General features: G+C 37.8%; 1 protein-coding gene across 4 annotated transcripts in view; it reads left to right on the top strand.

Moving 5' to 3' along the window:
- Nucleotides 1-22328, top strand: part of TENT4A (terminal nucleotidyltransferase 4A) — a 58453-nt gene that overhangs the window by 22932 nt on the left and 13193 nt on the right. For all 4 annotated transcript variants that reach the window (XM_036406531.1, XM_036406529.1, XM_036406528.1 and 1 more), the window contains exons 8-10: nt 4655-4781; nt 11885-11985; nt 12234-12406. In XM_036406531.1, the coding sequence (XP_036262424.1) occupies nt 4655-4781; nt 11885-11985; nt 12234-12406 (401 nt within the window). The remainder of the gene's footprint in view (nt 1-4654; nt 4782-11884; nt 11986-12233; nt 12407-22328) is intronic.

Below are 22328 nucleotides of genomic sequence, written 5' to 3'. Positions count from 1 at the left end.
GTTCAAGTCCTTGCCCAGTTTACAAGTCATCTCTGATGAGATTTGTTCAGATCCACTCAATGTCTGACTGAGGGTTGGTGGCAGTACTGTGAAGGAGATGGGAATAAATTATTTTCATAAAGAGTGGACACAGATGTCTCAACTTAAATTAGCATAAGGTGCTGGTGAGTTTTACCCCTGCAAACCTGTGTTTGCACTGTGTATGCTCAGGTTTTTAACTTTGTTTTTCAATCTTTTTTTTTTTTTTAGCCTGATCACAACTGTTTATAACGTTCCTGTTAAGCCTTGGAAGAGTACTTGAAAAGATGGCTTCTTAATCCCAAAATGAGACAAAAAGTACAGGGATAAAAAAACCCTCTCCCTTTCAATTTCTTAAGGGTTATCAAAGTAGTGTACAAGTCGCTCCTGTGAGTGTATGCAGTAGTTCAGCAATGCGATACTGAAGGGTATAACCCAAAAGAATAGCTTTAAAGTGGTCTTGCAGAGAACAGGAATGTGTTTCATGGGATTAGTTTCTTTAAGTTGGAGGAACTGGTTTTTTTTCAGTGTGAAATGATGGGTGATGTCTGGCTAAGAGATGAAAGGTGTCATCAGGAGGACGTGATACATCATTCTAACCTGCTCATTACCTTCTGTTAGTTCCTGGATTTGGGAGGAACCGGCATCCAGGTTCCATATTGTGGTGTTGTTTTGGTAGTAGTGGGTTTTCTTAGATTCTCTTAGGTACTACAGGGTTTCCTCAGAGATTCTCAGAGACTGATCATTGTGTGCCAGAAGATGATAATTTGTGTGATTTAAGAACCAGGATTCCAACAAAGGTGTCAGGAGTCAACACTTCAAGTGGGGGGCTTGTTGAGGTCTGGATTTGAGTTATCAGACTAATATAGTGGTGATTTCAATTTTGAAGTAATCATTTATACTTGGTCTTTGTAGATAGTCAAAGATCTTTCCTCTTGGGTTAGTGTCCTAGGACAGGGTAATGAATGAAAATCATTCCCTTAGCATTGTCTAAAGGAGGGAATTTCCATAAGCATCTTGTAGCTGCACCATTTCAGTTTCTCAAAGCACTTGTCCTTTTTGTAAAATATATAAAAAGTAAAAGCATTTATTAAGGAGAACTGCAAAGCCAGGCACTCAGAAGTTTGTTCACTGGAATATATTGGAGCCGGGTAGATGATGTCATCTTGGAAGAGGTTTGTCTGGAGCTGGTTTAGCAGTATCCTGTCTTGCAAGACATAACTGTTGGCAGTTGACAAATCTTTTAATCTGTGGTTGTAAAACTTGGTTGTAAACTTGGCACTTAGCCAGCAGACTGTTTTGGGGAGCTTGTTATTTTATACCTTTGTGAATCAGGTGGTTATCAAGGTTCTCCAGTCATTTCTGATGCTCAGAACAGGAATAATTTTTGGTCTAGTTTCAGGCTGGCAGTAGCTAGAGTAGCTAAATTGCTACTCTTTAACACCAAGTTTAAAACTTGGAGTTCCACCTGTGCAGCTCCATTTGTGAGAAGTTTGTTCCTCATTCTTAATTGCTGTGGGCAGTAATGAAAGTTCTAAACCTTAAATGTGTTTCCTTGGAAAAGAGAATCTTTAACTTGGAGGGTTTATTATGCTTCATGTTGCTTGCTTCTGCATCTTGATAGGTCACAAGTATGGGAAGTAAATAGATTTGAGATTGGCAACATCTATGAGATTATCTCTTCTAGCCTTAGTGGCTGCCCAGAATGATTCATTGCAGCTTTTCAGTATCAGCTATTTATCATTAGAACCTGCAAATATATGTTTGTGTGTGTGTATAAAACATAAGTGCTTATAAAAATACCCAGGTTCATTGAAGTTAGCATTTGAAAGAACCTCTTTAATGCTGAATGTTGCAAAAAGCTGTTTACTAGCTAATAGCTTAACGTGAATGGGTCTGCTGCAGTTCTAGCTCATGGTCTTACCTTTACCTTTTCAGGCCGTGTTCTTAAAACCGCTTCAGGTAAAGGAAGGCTACCTGATGGAGTGGTAATACTGATAGCAAGTGATGGAAATTTTGGACATGCTCCTTTAGGGATGAAGGCTTTGTAAGAAAGAATAAGAATTGAATTATACATGAAATCACACACCATTGTAATCTGCTAATGTACATCTGAGGATTGAAGTATGTATGATTTTTTTAAAGAGTGACAGCATTTGGGTTGCGTGCTTTTAACTGATCAGTCTAGATTGTGACCAAAGAAGGATGCTCAGTTATGTAAGACATGGTTCTCTAATGAGAGTGATCTCTCAAAAGAAAATCTATTCAGGGCAGCAAATGCAAATGTGTGATCTTCTGGCTTCTTTTACTATGTTGTTTTGTGGATTGGCTAGGGTCATCTTTATACAGACTTGACAGATCAGTTCACAGTAGCTCCAGCTGCAGCCCAAGTAAAAGCTCTGCAGACTGGATAATTGATTAAGACCTGTTAATTCAGACAGTTTTATGAATGAGTTACAGGTGCAGAATGAGGCAATCCAGGAACCCCAAGCAAGGTGTGGCATTAGCTATTCTGCCTCTCTTATCAAATCTGCTTCAATCAAGACTCAAACACAACTTCATTGATTAAAACTAAACTGCCCAAGTTTACTCTAATTGGTTTAGGGAAGGCTTATGATTTCTTTTGCTGGCACAACAGAGGAGGTAGTGACAACTGATGAAAGAAACAGCCAATATTTTGTGGCAACCCTGTCTTCATTTTGGTACAACTTTGGCAGGATACATGCCAAATGTACCTGCCTAGCATTGGGTTAGACAAAACTAATAAAGATTCTTTGAGTGCATGTTGAGTGTGTATTCTTAGTGTTATGTGAATTTATTGGGCTCATTTAGGTTGGAAAAGAGCCCTAACCTCAACTCCAGCCACAGATGGACTTTAATTTAGTGGTAGGTGCGATTATGTGTTTTTAGTATGTATTCCATTTCTGTTTTGCTTCTGAATTTAATTATCTTACATATCTAGGTTTAGATATCATTATGTGGCTGGACACACAGTAAGGGCTCTGAAAAGCCCTTACTGAATTAATCATTACTTTTTAGTATAATTAACATTGTCTTCTGATTTTATGACTACTAAAATATTTTGGTCACTTTTCAGCCACCTTTGGAGTAAGTCCTTTGTGAAGTCCTCTGTGAAGAACATTACCATGTGTTTCTCCTAGATTCACTGTCCTAGGCCCACACTGATTTCTTTTTTACTTCAGGATAGAGTCCAATAGCAAATAAACCATTTGGAGAGGCTTCTGTAATTAGTGGCTGCTGTATACCACAGTTGTGCCCTCAGAGCAAGATACTCTGTTACGTCAGTGAGCAGGAGGTGTTTCTTGATCGGTTTTTATTTGACCATGTGAATTACTGGAAAAATTGTTTTCCCAAAATGCATTTATGTTTTCAGTTAGCTTTCACTGATTATACTTTCCTGCTAGAATGGCATTATGGTTGGAGAATTTTGAAAGGAATCTGTTTTCTTCCCCTGGATGGGCAAAGCTCAGCAGGTTTGTCTATAGTAGCTGGACAAAACACTCAGGGGAGTGAAGCGTTCCTCTAAAGTCAATCTCAGCCGTGTTGGATTCTGTCCTCCAAAGGATGGATTCTGTCCTTTACCCATCAATTTTTCAAAGCAGATTTTTCTTTAATTTATATTTTTCATTAATTTCATTTATTCATGGGCTCTGATCTGATTTTCATATTTGGTGGTTCATCCCTTTCTAGTGTTCTCACAGCATTTCACCCATCATTCTGAAGGAGGGAACCTTGCACTGTAAGCAGTTTTCTACCCACTCAAGACCTAGTCCATATTTTATGCAATTTGAAAGGAGTTTCATTTGTGCTTCTTAAATTGAATGCTGACAGTCAATTTTGTTGTCTGGTGCCAAATACATCCACATGAAGCTCCCAAATGCCTTCTGCTAGTAACAGCAAGATTGTTCTAGGTATCAGATGGGTGATCTATTCTTGTACATTGTCACTGATACAGAAGGTATACAACATTCTTAACTTCTGCAGTTCACATTGCAATAGATTTGGAAAGAGTTCCAATTAAAATGTCACTCATTCCTAAAGTAGGGCAGTTGAGAGTGCTACAAACTTGATCAAAAAACAGTACTATAAAAGCTTCTGGAATCTTTTATGATAGATTTTTGAAAAACTGGCTTGTCCTATGGAGATAAATATCTGTATGTGATGGTTTATTAATCTGTAGTTTTGATAAGGTTAAATAGGGTTTTCCGTGAGTCTGTCTGACATAATGAAGGTTACACAAATGAAATTTTAAACTGAATTTGGCCTGCAGGAACTCTACTGGTAAGTGAGACATGGTTCTTTAAGCTTGGTACGTTCCCTCTGGAAGACAGCTCTAAAAGCTTTAAGCTGATCTCTGTGCTCTGTTTCTTTGAAGCACTATATGCGAGTATTTTAGAAGTGGTAAACTGAGTGCATAATGTTAAGTGTCATTCGTAAGGTCAACTTCTTTTGCTGAAATAGGCACACTTAGGTGTTCCTGATGTGGCTAGGATGGGATAACTGGTTTAAACAGAATTAAGCTTGTATTGTTGAGGCTTCTGAGCTTTAAGTATGACTAATGTTTTGGTAACGGATATTAAAAAAAGATGATCTGATGACTGTCACATTATTTCAGGAAACGACGTTGGCAGAAGTTCTTACGGTGCCATGCAAGTGAAACAAGTTTTTGATTATGCCTACATTGTTCTTAGCCATGCAGTATCACCACTTGCAAGATCATATCCAAATAGAGATTCTGAGAGGTAATTAGTTCACTTTTTCAATATCCATTTGTCTGTGTAATCAGTTAGGAATGTTTGGTTCTAGATTAATAAAAGGAATGTTATTTATTGTTTAACTGTGGTCGTATTGAAATCTGCACAGAAATTTAACCCGCCCAGGAATATGAGAGTACAATGCCTCAATGTGCAGCACTTAAATGAAGAGAGTATGATAAAATCCAGGATGAGTCCAACATTCTGCTTGAAGTATTTCAAAGGAGGGTTTGCTGGTTTAATGTTTAGTATGATGCATGTATGTATTGTGGCAGAAAGAAATGTGTGTGATCAAATTACTTGTTTAGGCTGTTAGAAAACTAGACCACAAGGCTAAGAATTTACCTGGTTCTTTAATAAATGCCCCCATAAACTGTTTTAAAAGATTTGATATGTATTTAAGAATTAAAGACTTAAAATACTATATTAAAAAAAACCTAATAGAATCGGTCCAGTTTGATTGTATTGCCAGAACTGCCATTAAAAGTAGCATGCTTTTAGACATGCCATTTTAAATGCAGTTCTTAGTGTCTTTCATAGAGACACAACCAGTACTTTGAGCTCTCACCTTTGCAATTTCTGTTTTTTGAAAGAGAGAGGAGAAAGATAATGAAGGCATGGCTGCCATGCCTGGTATTCCAGGCGTGGTATTTCCATTCATGTATCTGCTCTAGCACCTTTTGTTCTAACTATTAGTGTGAATTTGGGCTAGTTCAGAAGATGTTTCTTCCCTGAGACTTCCCTAAAATCTCAATGGCTTTGAGCTCCCCAGCTAATCACAGGGAAGGATGGCTGTAAGTTGTCACATAAACCATTTCAGTACAACTGCAAACTCTAGTCATGATGTAAACTTTCAGCATCAATGTCATTGGAAGGTGAAATAGTTTCCTCTAATAAGCTTACATCAAAGTGGACGCAGTCTTTCACTTGTGAGTTTAAAACTGACAGTACTTTAGGAGTGCCTGTAAATTCTTTAGGTTTTCAGTGGTATTAAATTCACAAAGGTTGAGACTGCACTGTGATGGAGGTACAGAAGGGGGCTATGGAGTGTTGCACACTGACATTTGAGACTGCTGTCTTAAGATATTAAAGGTCACTGTTAAATGTGTATTGGCTGACAGTTCTTGGTACTGAATGAAACTTTGGTCTTACCTAAGTACAGGTAGAGTAACCTAGGGATTCCTGAAGTTCTGCTTGTCTTGGGTCCTGGTCTCCATTAACTTCTCTGTTTTTCTCTGAAGAATATAGTCATTATGAGGTGTATGTATTTACTACAGGCATTAAAAAGTATATTTGTATAGCATCTAATGGGAGCCTCAGGTGTCATCAGTATGTGCGCTTTGCATGGACTTGCACTTGTTACTGTAGCTGGGAAATGTTTGAATTTTGTTCACAACTGCAAACCTGTGGAGCAGTCCCAGCAGCAGTGTTCAGGTGTCATGTCTGACCTGTCTGTGAGTTCTGGGCTGTCTGTGCCAGTGACATCTGAATCTCAGAACCCATCATGCCACTGGCTTGCAAGGGGAACAGCATTCAACAAATTTCTGTATACAAATAGTTCCCCTAGCACCAGTCTTGTCACTGCCAAAGGACTTGTAAGTGGATGATGAGCTGTTTGGTAACAAGTTTGTTGCCAAGTCAGCAGTCCATGTGTGGTCTCAGTTAAGCCTGATGTGCTTGGGTGATCCGGGTATGTTTGTGGATCCCTCTTCCTGCTGTAAGGCAGAGTGGTCCATGATCTGTATAAAGACCTTTCTGGTGACCTGACCTAAAGCCTGGCTATCTGGGAGTCCTTTCTCCTGATCCATTTTTTTTCCTTTTCTAGACTTGTTAGTAGGTAGGTTAAACTATAACATAACTGTACCTATAAACAATGGGCTCCATTTAAGACCAGGGACTGGCTTCTAGTAGAACATTATGTTCTACTAGAGGGATCAAGGCTAAACAAAGATGACTTGAAAGGATAGGAAGTTGCAGGAGGCTGAACTCTCCAGGCTGAGTTTATTCAGTTTTATCCTAACTGGGGCTAGCTGTTCCTAAGTGGGATGGTTCTTGAATTATCTGATGGATTTGAATGCATATTTCCTCTTCCCAGGGAAGGTTTCTGTGTCCAGAGTTCTATTTTGTAGATGACACTTGGTAGATTTCACATCTTTCTTGGTGATTGTTGTAGTTCTTTTTCAGGGTCAGTCCAACACTAAAATATGTCTACATTAATTGAGGGCTTTCTAAAGAGTTGCTACTTCTGATAGTCCCAATGGGGAAAAAAAAAGTCAGATAGTAGTCCTTCAGCAGCATAGGCCTTTTTCTTCATCATGTTCTGTGGTAGCAAGTCTCACAGAATAATAAGGGATAGATTCACATCACTCTTACCACCATTGTCATTCAGGCTTCCAAATAGAACATCTGAGATGTAGTGGGAATTAAAAGCTATCTCCTATCGTGGAAAAGCTTTCTTCTCAGTGGAAACAGTAATCAGCTGAATCCTGAAGGTAATTCTTACAGCTACAGAAATAACCTTAACACTATTTTGTCCTCAGTCAATCTTACCTATCCCCTCCTGAGAATGGCTTAGGAGAGCTTGATTGACAGTTTGGTTGATTTTATTAGAGCAATCAGCTTCCTGTCATCTTGGAAAAAGGAGTTTCCTCTTAGAAAAATAAGAGACTGATCCATTTTGAACTTGTACAGCTTGTATGCAAGGTAAAGTTTGGTGTTGTCTTCAGACAAGGTGACTGAAAATTGTGATTGATGTCTTAATATTTAGGGCCACAGAGACATGAATCTAGCTGTGAAATACAGTTATGGGCAGGATATCTCCTGCTTAAGGATTGGTATTGGTATGTGCTTTGAACAGCTTTCATATGATCTTTGCCCCTAGCCTGTCTCTGGGAAAGAGAGTGTGCCATCTCAAGTGAGATCATTTCTTCAGTCTGTGAGGAATGATATTTTCACAGAATCATTTAGGTTGGAAAAGACCCCTAAGATCATTGGGTTCAGCTGTTAACCCAGCCACTGCTGTGTTCACCACTAAATCATGTCCCTCAGTGCCACAGTTACATGGCTTTTAAGTACATCTAGGGACAGTAACTTCGTTGCTTCCCTGGACACCCTGTTCCAGTGCTTGACAGCCTGTTTGTTGTTGAAATTCTTTATAATATCTAATCTGAACCTTCTGTAGTGCAGCCTGAGGTCATTGCCTCTTATGCTTTAACTTATCATTGGTGAGAAGAGACCAATGTCCACCTGGTACAACCTCCTTTCAGGTAGTGTAGAGAATGATAAAGTCAACCCTGAGCTTCTTTTTTTCCCAGGATAAGCAACCTGATCTTCTCAGGACTCGTGCTCCAGACCCTTCACCAGCTTCATTGCCCTTCTTTGGACTTGGTTTTGAGACCATTTTTCCAGTTCTGTTTCTTGATGAACCACAGGAAACCTTAGCAGATATTTGACAGCAAGCTCTCAATAAGCTCTGCTTATTGTTCATTTAAATAGTGTTCATTTAAATAGTGGATTATCTGTTACCACCCTATCCATGGCCTTTATATTAAGGTGTAATTTCATATTGTACCTTGCCCAGGCTAAGTACCTGTGTACTATCTTCTGTCAGCTGTGCTGTTCCTTCCCTCTCAGTCTGAATCTTGCCTTGCATGAGATCTAGCAGTCCTGCAGTCAGAAGGTGAGTCAGATGGACTTTTTGGTCTGACTGAAAACAAGTATCTCAACACTTCTGTCATGTCAAGAAGTTGATCCAGCTTGTGGCTGATGACGGGTAGATCAGAAGCATCAGAAGTTCACATTTGGGGCAAGAGGTAGAGAGTAGTACTGTATCGTTTCACAGCCCTAAGTTTTGCTGCTCTGGATGTGACAAAAATCCATCCTTAGGTTAATATTTATGTTTTGCAGATTGGGATATTGGCTCACACACTGGTCTGTCACATAGTTTGGCTAGGAATGTGTGCTCAGACTGCATCTCTAAACAGTTCTGTGGCCACATTTGGGAAGCTGAGGAGGTCATAAGCAATGAGAAATGAAAGACTTGGTTTGCTGTCGCATGCCCTTCAGTATAAATTAGGCTCTGTATTGTGCTGGATGTGATGCAGCTGGATAAGGGAAAGACCTGTCATGCCAACAGGTCAGAGTTTGAGAAAGCCTAGTCAGTGTCCTACTGCATGTCTGGAGTTGTCATTTACAGGTGATAGTCTTCAAAACAGCCATAGCCAGGTAGAAAGTGATCTTTCCATCTCAGTGCTTGGAAAGTTGTTGGGTCTCTTCCTTATATAAAATATACTATAAATATATAAAATATTATATAAAATATATAAATAAATAATATATATAAATATAGAAATAAATATAGACATAAATAAATATAGAAATATTAGAATATGTATGTATAAAATATATAAAATAAACTGGTTTGGTAAATAGTTTATTCATGGTCTTACTATATGATCATATTAAGGGAAAAAACTTAAAGGGACATCTTTCTCAGGAGATGTGTCTTATTTTACTAACCAGTTAACAGTATTTTTTAAGTCTTCCAAACAAGCATATTTGAAGAACTGTTTGTCTCAGACATCTGTAGAAGTTCTGGCCTCAGTTGAAATAAAAGCCCCAAAAGCATGACATTTTTCACAATAAAGGCAGGATAGATTAATAGGGGCTTTTTTTGTTCCTAAGCCTTTTCAGTGTTGAAAATAAATTTAGGAACAATTTTCAAATGCTTATTTTAAAAAATTGGTCTTTGAACCCATGGATGTGCTTGAGTCCCATACATAGGAAATGATGTTCTTTTGAGATCAGTACCTGGTTTGATCACACTTGCTTCCTCTTTCTTTGCTACTTTATTAAGTGTATGTCAGTATAACCTTAATCACCTTTCAGCTTCTGATGTCTCATAATGAACGTCTTTAATTTTGCTGCACAAGCAACGTAGCATGGATCTGCCTCTGGACTCCTGACCGTATAACTTAGTGAATTTCCTTTTTCTACCTTTGTACCAAAAAAGAGGGATCTCTGTGCCCTTTGAGAGGGCATATTCCCCCATTCTGGTTCTGGTTAGAGAACGTATTCCCCCATTCTGTGCGTGCAACTCTGCCACAATTGTTGGTGTAGCAGTCACTTCACCCATTTTGCCTGTTCTTCAGTATATCAGTCACCCAGTCTGATAAAAATGCCAACCTCTATTGTTCATTTTGCTTCTGCTATGTGAAATCATGACTCTCACTTCACTTCCAGGACAATACTCTGAAGAAGCATCATGTTTGACAAACTCCTTAAATGAAATAAGCTTGTTACTCAGCCCATGTTCACTTTCTGGTTGTAAGACCACAGCTGGTGGTAGTCATGAAATTTATGTGTAATCCTCGAGTAGAAGCTCTACTCTTTCTGAAGGCCTTCTCAGATGAAACTTGTTAACTGCAAGATTTCCTTCCCTGTCCTGGTGCTGATGAGACCCAGCTGGTGCATGTTTGAGTCCCATAGTGGTGTTGCTCTTTTGGGAACTGCAGCTTTAGGGCCACGGCTGAATCTCTGCAGTTTTGGTCATCCCCATCTTCATTCTGTCTCCTCTTGCTCAACTTACTCTTTGGAACTGAGAAACCAGAACTGCATTGAGTATTTAAAATGCTGTTATGTCATGGGAGTATACATTAACAAAATGTGATCCTCTGATTTATTTGTTCTTTTCTTAGTGTGCTCTGCTTAGCTATTGAACTGTGGTTCCCAAAGTTGATCTTTAATTATAACCCAGATCTTTAATTTCTGAGTGCTGACAAGCACACCTGTAATTCTGTGTGTAAAATTCAAGATTTTATTTTCCAGCATGCATCATTTTATCCACATTACATAAATAGGATGGTGGATGACATGCATTCTGTCCTGGTGGCCCATCTGCAGCTGCACTTGGACTTGTAATTTAGATGATATTATTTGGTTCAATGTTTACTGGACTGACGTTTTCAATCCTAACAGTAACATGTCTTTAAAGTTGGAAGACTAACATGAAACATGTGATACTTGGTCTTGCATGAGATAGTAATTGCTGGGATAGTAGGAGAATTATTGCTACCTATTGCATGAAAACTAGTAAGGTAGTCTAAATATATTAGGGTTTTGTATGTCCTGCCTTCCCATTGTACACCTAAACTAAAACAAAATTCCATACTGGTACAAGGTACTTTTCTGATGTGAAATACAAAATAAACTTTAATGTAATCATTGAAGATGAATAAAAATAACATTATCTGCTCCACAGTGGTAACTTTGTACAGCCCATTTTTGTACAATAGTAATTTCTTCATGTATTTTGAGTGTGGAGTTTACAGTTAGTGTTTCAATGATTAGTCTCTAATGAAAACAAAGCTTGAAAATTTATCTCTCAAACAAGAAGACTCAAGAAGTACGATTCAAATAGCTGAGTGTTGGGAAAGTGTGTTGGGAAAACACTACTTTGTTGATAACTGGTCACTGTTCAGCAGGACCAGGTAAGCTTTTTCTCTGAGCCTCTCACTGTTATGAATTTATGGAAATCCTACCTTATTTTGGAGCCAGTCTGTTTCTTGTTCCACTACCTCACGATCCATGGTACTTCCTTTATAATTGTGGGGGTCTTATCACCTTTTGTCTTGTCAATCTAGAAGCAAGGATTAGTGAAGGTCTCTGTCTCCACACAGCCAGTTGTGGTACTGGGATGCTTTTTGTCTTCTGTACATCCCATTTATAATCCAGATTCTGTGGAAAAATTTTCTGTATGGAGAAATGCAAGAACCATAAATTGCTTTTATCAAATATACTGTTATCAGCATGTGCATTCTTTATAGTTAATATGCATACCATTTAGAAATATAGAGTAAAAATCTTACCTGTGTGTCACTGCTTGCATGTTAGTATGGTAAAAGAAAAATAATATGAATATAAGTGGTGCTTCAGTGGATGAAATGGTGTGCTAAAAAAAAGAAGGTTCAAAAAGATTTTTTGGTTAGGGATATCTAAAACTGACTTTTAGTGTAATTTGGTAGCTTGTTAAAATGCTTGCAAATATGTAACCAACAGTCTTTGTTTAATACTTAATTGAAAAATTTTTTTAGCACATTAGGTAGAATCATCAAAGTGACCCAAGAAGTGATTGACTACAGGGCCTGGATTAAAAAGAAGTGGGGGAGCAAAATTAATTTATCACCTGAACTTGGTAGGTATAGCAGGAAACCAACTTAAATTTTTTTCTTGACTTTGATGTAATTCAAAATACTCTTGCCTTGAAATTAATCATTCAGATATACAGGAAAAAATAAAAGGAACCTGTAACTTTCTAACCCAAATTAGTTTTTCTGAGCCTGTTTTTCAGTTAGCTTGTTAAACTGCAGCTCTTCTTAGACTTCAAGGCCCATGTGTTTGTATTCTGTGCTCTTAAATGATACTTATGTTTTCTGTTAACAGATAATAGGTTGAAAATAAGAGACCCAATAGCTCTCTGCAATGGAGAACAGCAGCAGAACAGAGACTCTGAACCATCTTACAATCAGCACTTGGCATTGTCATTGGCCAGCACACAGCAGTTATCCTCTGGTTCATCTGCCTCTTCTGTATCATCTCTCTCCAGCAGTGACATTGTAAGCTTTTTCTTTTAACGGGTTAATCTAGTAAGTAGCAGAGATTATCTTCAAAGCCTCAATTGATACAGCAGTATATATAACAGTTAATGGGATACTGTCCCTAAACTGCTACAGCAAAACTGTAATGTCCTCTGCTCAGAAACATTACTGAAATCAATTTTTTTTGTTTTTGAATTAAATGAGTCTTATTTCCATCCTAAATCTTTGGTACCCTTTGTGGTAGTAGTTAGATGTAATGAAATATAACAACCCAATTTAACAGTAGCTAATCAAGTAGAAGAGGAGAAATGTCTTCATATATCCTTCCATTAAGCCAAGTCTTCCATTGTCAAATTCTGATCCTTGTTCCCCATACCTGAAATTGAACATGAACATTATATTGTGCTGTGAAGGTGAATAGTACTCATTATTTTCAGCCAAGCAATCAGTTCATGTTTTGGTGGTCACAGGGCATTTGCATAAACTCTTGTCAGCTTCCTTATTTTAAAGTAGTTGCTGGGCTTTATTATAACTTCCTGGAAGAGGAGTCTGCAGTCTCTTGAAGTATGTTCCCAGACTCTTTTAAGGTTCTGCCAGGTGGTTTTATTTTGGTGTAAAGTTAAATCAGTGCAGAATCGGGCAGTGCAGATTACAGAGCTGTAAGGCATGAGCTGCTCATTGTGAATCTTCTGAAGTATTCTGTCTTAGGTAAAGGCATTGATGGAAGGAGATGTAATATGCAGTCAACTATGAAGTGAATAACTGGATAATGCTAAGGGAGGTCCAAATACCTGTTTCTTAACTGCTTTCAATAACTAATCAAATATGGAATTAAAAATTGGGAATTTTATTCAATAAACATATAGTAATTTTTGAGGGACAAGCACTGCCTATATATGTTCTGGTTACTTTCTGTAATTACTTCATGCTACAGTTCTTCTGGCGTTGAATTGTCTTTTTATGCCACCTTCAGTAAACAGGACAAATGTTTTAGTTGGTACCATCTGGCTAATGAGCAAAGAACAGCATGATACTTGCCAGTGATACCATTAGCCATGCTCCTGGTTTAAGTATATCAGTGGAAAAGATTTTGCTGTAATAAATTTTATGAAAAATGCAAATATTTGCTTATTACATTGGGAGTGCACAGCATTGGGTGGTGAGTTGTTATGAACTCCCCTTAGTCCAGTTTAGCTTGATGTTGAAGGTGAAACTTCATTGCCTGATGCCAGAGAAATTAATGAAAAGTGAAAAGGATCTCAACAAGATAGAACTGAAATCTACTTGGGCATTCACAAAGTAAAATGAAATGCTATGTTTTCTAACAAAATAAAAAACCATGTCCATGTCGTTTTGAGAAAGGCCAGGTCATATATTGGCATCATGTCCTTAGCAGACTGATAGAATGTTAACTTAATTTGGAATGGAATGGCAGGTTTCTAAAAAATGACTGATGAGTTCATCCTGCTCTTACTTGGGCTTGTGAAGAAGAGAAAGTTCTGGCTGAGCAGTCCTGAGCTGCACCTGATTCAGGAAGAGAAGCCTATTCTGCCATACTCAGGTGATCTGTGCCATGATCTGGCATAGTGCTGTGCCCAGGTTGCAGCAGAGAAACATCTGGCATGTGTGACAATTTGGTATTTGTGCCAGAACTTCTGATGCATTATTAATAGGCATGATGTGATGAGCTTTTCTCTCAGCTTCAGAAGAAGGTAATTATGAATATGGTGCATCTCATCACTTTAGAGTTACGTGCAGTGTGACCTCTGATCTTGTGGAAGGATTGTTCCTCAGGAAGGATTCTGTAATTATTTAAAGTTAAATAATCTGAAATTTTCCAGTACTTGGAGGACTGTGAAAGTAAGGTATTGGTTATAAAGAAAATGCAGGAGCCGAGGAGACCTCAGAGTTACAGCTTGCTGAACTCTTCCCAATAATTAAGGTTTTATTTTAATAGCAAGATGTTATTTCCTATGTCACTGTTAACCTTAAGCACAAACTCTACAATAAGACATTGTTTCAGGAGGTGTGTTTTTCATGACTGCAGAATATCTTTTGCTGTTTGTGAGATGCAGAATCCTATCTGTTAAATCATAGACACTAGATAGTGTATTTGCTTTTCTATTTACTGCTACAGTTTCATGGGTAATAGTGATGAAGTGGTCCTTTCTGAGTTCTACCTACCAGTATAATAGAAGTCAGCTTACTTGTGTTGAGGAAGAGGAAATAGGCTTGAAAACTTGTGACATTACTTTCTCACATTGCCCCTCTCCAGCCATCCACTGAAGTAGTTGTATTTTGAAGTCATCGCATCACTGTTTGCTGGTGATAAGTCTGGAGGCCTTGCATATATTTGTCAACATGTCCTGGAAGCAATATTAGCAGTATATATTGAGTGTGTAGGCATTATCAGAGCAGTGCAGTATTGCTCATAGGGATCCTAGAATTTTTATTAAACCCTATAGTTTAGTAGTTGGTTGCAATGCAGCATGCTGTTTGGTTTTTAAAGATTTGCTCCTTTGGAGTTCTGACAGCATTACAGGTTTTGCATTAATAATCTGTAAATATGACTCAGCAGCTGAATGGATAATTGTTTCTGGTGTCTTGGACTTACGGGTCTGTCAGCTAAAGCAATGGTTATAGATTTATTCCGGCAGCAGAAAAACAGACCAATAAGTTTTTCTCAAGACTGGATTGTCATAAACCAGATCTAACATTTAGAAGTCAGCCTCTCAATGTCTGTATATGCTCAGAAAAATGGAAGAAAATAAGAGCTTATAGTTACTACCCTGAGTTCTCCATACTAGTGGCAACTTTTTAAAGATGAGAACTTAAGTACCATTGAGGAACAAGAGAACTGTCTTCTCAGACAGTCTCCTCTTTCCCTATATAATTTAAATTCATGTGCTTTTTCTAAGCATACTATCTGAAACTCAGGAGGATGTTTACTTTCATCTTTGCACATCTAGGACTAGCTTGCAGGAGAACGTGCTTCTAGGCCATTGTGTGTCTACACAGCCCAAAATGAAAAACTTGATCTAATGAGACCAGATCATAATTTTAACAAAAGGTATTCTTTTATGAATTTCCCAAAGTAGCAAAGCTATTTACAAAATGCCCTAGTCTAGCACTCTCTGGCCAATGAAATTCTAGTCATGCTGTCTTTAGTAGGTGTTCTAGCCAACTGTAAAATCTTAATCACAAAGGACAGCTCTTCAAAGGGCCAGTAAATTTTGGATCAAAGATGTTATGGAAGAGAAGTCTGTCTTTGGGTATCACTGTAACTATTAGTGGGAGAGCTGTTCAGTTTATGGGATTGTCCTACTGTACATGTCAATACAGAGCTCTGACTCACTCAGCAGTATTTCTAATACAGTTCTGTGCAAAATACTGAGTACTAAAATTTCTGCCATGTTACCTTGGTTCTGTGAAGAATGTAAATATTAGTGATCAGGAGCAAACTAAAGAACATGTATTGAAAAACCTTATGGATACAAGGAATCTGGTTATCAGAAATATCAGACCATTCATATATTTTTTCAATTATGTTAATTATCAAACTGATCTATGTAGTAAGTCTCTCTCAATGAAGCTTTCTTCTGATTTCAAATGCCCTCTGCTGCCCTGAAAAAAGCAGGTATATTCTTCACTCCTGCAAACAGGTAAGTTGGTACAATATGATGCGTTCCTACATGATCCAACAAATGTTGAAGTGAATAATGGAAGATGTTTTATAAATGTCTTTGCCATCAAGGACAGTGCAAAGTGTCCTTTTTTTACTTTATGGAAGCCAGAGTGAAACTGTTTAACAACAGAAAAGAAGCCTCTGGCATTAAAGAAATCTCACCTTGGTACTGAGTTAAATGATTGCTATGAGAATCTGAAACTAGATGAAATGAGCTATGTTCAGCCCCAGCTCTCCACTTGTTTTGGGTAGTTACAGATGTCAGTCTCACAATCAAGCAATGACCAAATTCCTCTTGAAAATGCTATGTTGGTTGGGTTTTTTTTTTTCTGTGTGCATTTTTTTTCATTTTGGACCTGCACTCTGTAACTGGTGACCAGGATTTCTTGTTGCCTAAGCATTGTGGAAAAATGCTTTTCATTAGCTCAGGAAGTCCTAGAGTAGTGCTAGAGAATATCTATTGCCTGATCAACAGTCTCTGCCAAGAAATAATCCTAGGTATGTTTTTGCAGTCTCATTTTGGTCTGATTTGATTTCTGGTGCAAAGTATGTTTTGCAGTTCTGATAATGTTATGCCAAATAAAGCTTAAGATTTTATGTGACAGTGGTGTCTGCATATCAGTAGCAGATAAAATGGCTCATAGGAAATTCTTAAAGCCCTTTTCTGTACCTTATGGATCTATAATGTCATATCCAGTCCATCACAGAAACTCCAAGTTGTCTTAGAAGTTTGTTTCTACCAAATTTCATACACCTTATCTCAGTGTTTCTGGTGATCATGTTGTGTAGGCTTCTGTGATGAGATAATTTCATGAAGACCTCTGAATTCTGCAGTCATGCCAATGTAGTTAAAATTTCAGTGAACAAGGTACCCCTGTAGTGTAGCTTTGGAGAGTACACAATCCTCCCCTCTTTTTAACTTTTTAACATTTACAATAGCTTCTTTCAGATGGTTCTTGAAATTAAGTATAACCCTTTCATCAGAATGTCAGTGCTTGATCTGCCCATGGTTCAGCCCCATCAGCTCGAGAATATGCTGCTGAGCAGAACCTTCAGTGTTCTGTGAATCTGTCTTTTCATTCTATTGAAGTTTTTTCTGTTTGGTACCTTGATTGGATGTTACATTCTGAGACTAATATAAAAATGTGTCTGATAAGAAAAAGACTCATTGTTCTTTCAGTTCTGCTGAATGCATACAAGATCCACACTCATTTTTGGAACTGTTACTTGCTTTACAGTAATGGTGGTTTAGTAGTTGAACTCAACATGCCTGATGAAATTATCAGCCATCTCACCTTCCTTCCTATTAGCCAGACTAAATGTCAGCTTATTAGCAGGAGCTGTTGTGCTTCCATATTCACAGAGAGGTGATAGAGTGTATGACATATCTTGTCTGGATAAATGTTGTGCTTTTTAAAAGTGGTTAAATTTGCAGGCATGAGGCATGCTTATCTTCAGTAGAGGGACAGACACTTCAGAATATGTAACAGCTCTTCTTGAAGTCTTGTTAAATCCACTGTAATGACAGATCAATTTATAGAGTTGCAGTTAAAATTGTGTGTATAAGGAGTGGGGGCAAAAGGAGGTCGCCTAATAAAATTCTCAGCCTTGAGAGCAGGAGCTACACAGATTTTTCTCTCTTCTTTTTACGTGCCTGTATATTCTTGTGTCCTAACCAAAGTAACTGTTCAAATATGTATGAATAGTTGATCATCTTTGTGTAGAATAATGCAGGTTTTGTCTTAGGCTTCTCCCCTTCCTGAACAAATAGAGGCAAGTTCTTTAAAAAGGCTCTCTTAATATTTAGCCTTCAGAGAGATGTAAGTGCTGACTTGCAGACAGCTTGTCTTCAAATAAAGCAGTGGGCAACACTGAGTGCAGAGACGCAGACAACCTGGGGTTAACTGGGGAAAAGCATTTAATTGACATTTGATTTGGGGCATTTAAGAGTTTAGGCCCCAAATCCTTAGCAGTGGATAATATTTTTTCTTATACTTGCTATGCAGATTATGAACACTTCCTGTGGATTACAGGGGAACAGATTTTTCCAGTGTTGCTTTTGGCTATTTTACTCTTTCACTGTATGGCCCCATGTTTGGTTTTGAAGTTTTTAACCTGTATCTCTGACAGTGTGGAGTTTTAGACTGTCTCATGCTTTTCTTCAGTTCCTCTGTATCAGTTCCTTGAGCAGTCTCTTCTCCATATCAACTTGGTGTAAATTTCTACAAAGCTGCAGGAGGCACAGTATTGAATACAAAATTCTAAAGTAATTTTATTTGATAAGTTATTCTAAGCAGCAGAGGATGCAGAGAGAATCTGTAATTCAGCAAGTAAAGTGGGATTTTACTGCTGTGAGGTCAGTGAAGTAAGGAGAGGAGCATGTAATTTTTTAAGAGTCGACTTCAGACTAGTTTCTGATGCTGAAGTCTAAGCTGTAATTTTGCATATCTAAACATTCCCTCCCATGGAAGAAAAACCCCACAGAGGTACCTAAGCCATTTTAGGATGGAAGAAAACCTAAATTCAGTATTTATAGTCTAGTATGGTGCATGTTCACCTTTCATAAGGAGTCCTGCAATTCAGTGCATAATTTGAAAATTAAAGTGGAAATATTTTTATATTGTTAGCAGTACAGACCAGTTGAAAGCCTGTGAAATAAAAGTATTGGGGCAACAAAGGAAGTCTTAAATTATGCACTTTTGGGACCTTTTTTATTTAAGATGGCTTATCTGAAATACAGTGAGTATTGACAGAACATGGAATAAGCTTGCAGTCAGGCCTCTCAGGGTATAATGAGGTGTGGTTGAAGGGCTTGTGTTTAATCTGGTACATGCTAATTAGATAATGTTTTCAGTTGTCTTTCTGTAAAACAAACACTAATGCTTTTGGAGTATGCATATTTTTCAGTTTGCTTCTGTATCCTATATTCTTTCATTTCTCCCCTTCTGTAATCACAATGACCAAGATCTTTTCTTTTTGCAATGAAAGGCAGAAAAATCAACCAATTTCACCTTAATTCAAGACTTACATTATTTATAGGCTGGCCAGTGGAAGTGGAGCAACTATATTGATGCAAATTATCTTGTGACCTTCCATAAAAGTAGAAATTTTGTTTGTCTCCATTCTACTTATTTACACCATAGTTGAAGTTATGGCTCCACCTACCAAGAAAGGAAATGACGCACTGTGGAAGAAACGGGATGAGGGCAGGAGGTGATCATACAGTCACCTTTGGAAGCATGGTGGTTTATCAAGCACAGTTCAGTAGGCTGGAGCTTAAGCTATTCGAGTGAGAGCATGCATTGAAGTTCTGCTGTGCATGGCTTCAAACTAGGAAATGTCTGAAGTCCTCTGGTGTTGCTTTATGTTCAAAGGAATGTGGTTTTGCACATTACTAAGCTAATTCAGTAATATGATGTATTTGCTAGCCAAATTTCCTTTCATTAGCTACTCCTGCTTTTCTGTACTGGTGTTCACTTACTCCTGTGGTGAGCTGATTCAGAAAGTGAAACTAGTAAGAAGGTGATTACTGTTTCTGTGGTTCACCTCTGTGAATTAGCACATAATAATGTCAGATGCTAAGACAGGTGTAATGGAGAAAGGCTGGAATGGGAAAAGAGGCAGAAGGAGTAAGACTGGCAGCACTCATCTGTTAAATCACTGTAATTGTAAGCAAGGAGAGGAACACTTGAAAATGTACAGTGTAAAGTGTTAACTATAAACAAGACTTTTCAGTTCTTTGCTTTCAAAGATGGAACAGAGTTTTTACTTAAATAGTCATTGTTCTCTCACAGCTTCCAGCTCCTGCATGTTGTGGGAAAGAGAAAAAAAATTGTTTAATTAGTGGAAGAAATTTTGAGGGTGGAAACAATAAGGATCTTTTTGCCAAGACTTTTGTAGTTCATTCTTAGAGATGAGGGTGAAAACACAAACTCATCACATTATCAAGAAACTTGCATTCTATTGTTTTATGTTTTTATTTCTGAGTACTGACTTTAGGATAATTAGACTCCTTTAGCATTGAGCCAAACTTAAACACACTGGAGTCATGAATTAATCTTATGTGACTTCAGCTCTTAGGAAAGCATACTGTCTTGAAAATGGAAAGCTCTAAAATGGTAGCTGTTGTTAACTGAGAAGTTACCAGGTATCTTAAGCCTTGAGTTACTAATTGGAATTGAAATAAGCTCTTATGGCCAGACCGAGTCAATAATGAGGTTTTGGCAAGTAAATATTCTCTTGGTCATGGGGTCCTTAGTCTTCTTATAATGGGAGATGTATTTTACAGAAAAGTAAATTATTTTACTTTGTTTTCATCCTGTGTCAAGAAGAGAAGCCTGGATTTAAGTTCTTAATCTTTCATATGACTGCAGTGTTTCACTGTTTCTGTTTAGGCAGAAGTTCATCAGTGTTTCTAGGTATCTTCCATACCTTCCTCCAGCATTAAAGTAAACTACAGTCTACAGTAATCAGGGCTGTGAGCAGTAGAACTCTTCCTTCCACATACCAAGTTGTTAATCAGGAAGTTGAAACTGGTTAAAGAGCATGTTTTAAAATGGAAACCTCCCAGGAGGATATACCTGCATCTGTTAGTCTTTCTTGGTTTCCAAAAGGATATCTTTAGAAGATATTTTCCTTGCAGGATGAGGTAATGCTATGAGGTGCAGTCTTGTAGCTTTATCCCTATATTATATGCTAAACTCAATTGAGGGATCATACCCCTTTAGTCAACATTTATCTTTTTTAATTTGACCTCTGTAGCCCACATCCTAGGAGTGGTCAGAGCTTTTGTCTTCCAGATGTGTACCTAATGTGTTAAAAGTGTTACCTCCATGTATTTACTTGTAGGTCACCTGAACTTCTGTAACATCTGAAGTTTGCATGTTACACTTAAGAATGTGGTCTAGAAGACCAAGAAACATTTAATCCTTCAGTGTAGGCTGTGCTTATGGAAAATCAGATTTGTTCACATTGGGCTCAATTTTCTGATCCAATTTTAATCTTTCAGTTTAAGAAGGGTAATACTGCTCTTTATGGAAGTGTTTTGATACTCTTAAAAAATCAAGAGCATCAAAATATCAATAATATAAGTCAGTCAATATCAACTTCATACAGTAATGCTACTGGCAATCCAGGATTGCCTTAGAAAAAGGATACAATCTGCCTGTATGAGATGTGTTTCAGTAAATAACGCTTGAGGCAGAAAAACAGACCTTTTAAAAAATTAAAATAAAGCAACACAAGCTTAGTTTGTGGTGAATTCTGATCTCAATTAATGTTGTGATGCTCTCTTCCATCTGCTACTCTTTTTCTTTTGAGCAACTTTTTGTTGCTTTAAAGCCCCTTAGAAATCTCATTAATGAGAAGTGTCCCATCTGAGTTAGGTATGTGAACCTTCAGGGATCTAATTGTATCTAAGCAGAAGAGAAAAGAGATCCTTTGAATGGAGACACTAAAATTGTTCTTTGGTCAGGTTTGTGAAGGTTGCATTGCAGATTTGCACATTGATTTGGCTAGACAATAAGATTCCTTTCTCCATCCCACTTGCTAGCTCATTGGTACTTGTGAGCATGCTTAGAACTTGTCTCTTCATTTCCCTGTCTTCTCATTAGCTTTTTAAATAAATTCCATGACCAAAAGTGTCCAAGGAAACTCATCTTTGTGGAGACCTTAGCGTGTTCCCACAGTGTTGATAGTGTAGGATTTGACTAAGGAGAAAAATGCCACCTATTCCAGGCATCAACTAAGCTTAATTTTTGGTCAGTGCTACAGCATGTAGTTTCCCTCTATGATGGACATATTTATTAAAGAATAAATATCTGATCTCATAAATAAGAAACTTTCTGCACAGATTGTTTTTACAAGTATGATGTGTCTCTAGTGAATTCATGATGCAGTTATCTGCTTCACAGAGGCATACTGTAACTTTTATCACTAGTTGAACTAATAGGAGAGCAGCTCCTTTCTTTCTAGATCTCATTTTTTAGTAAGCACAACTTTATACAGACCAATAAAAGACTGGTTGTTCTAACAAATTGGTTTTATTGAGGACTCTTTCTACCATGAGTATTCAATTCAGCTGAGATGCAAGTTTTGCTTTGTAGTAGCTCATTGCTTAGGCTGCTCAGTATTCACAGTTGTCAGTCTCACTTCTGTAATCTTCTTCCCCAAGAAAAGCTTTTAAACATTCTCTTGTTTCTGTTCTTGAGCAGCCTATTCTCTAACTGAAGAATCTAATTTAGAAAACAAGGCCAT

This window comes from Molothrus ater, chromosome 1, assembly GCF_012460135.2.
Source record: "Molothrus ater isolate BHLD 08-10-18 breed brown headed cowbird chromosome 1, BPBGC_Mater_1.1, whole genome shotgun sequence".
NCBI lineage: Eukaryota > Metazoa > Chordata > Aves > Passeriformes > Icteridae > Molothrus > Molothrus ater.
This window is presented reverse-complemented; position numbering and strand designations above follow the sequence as displayed.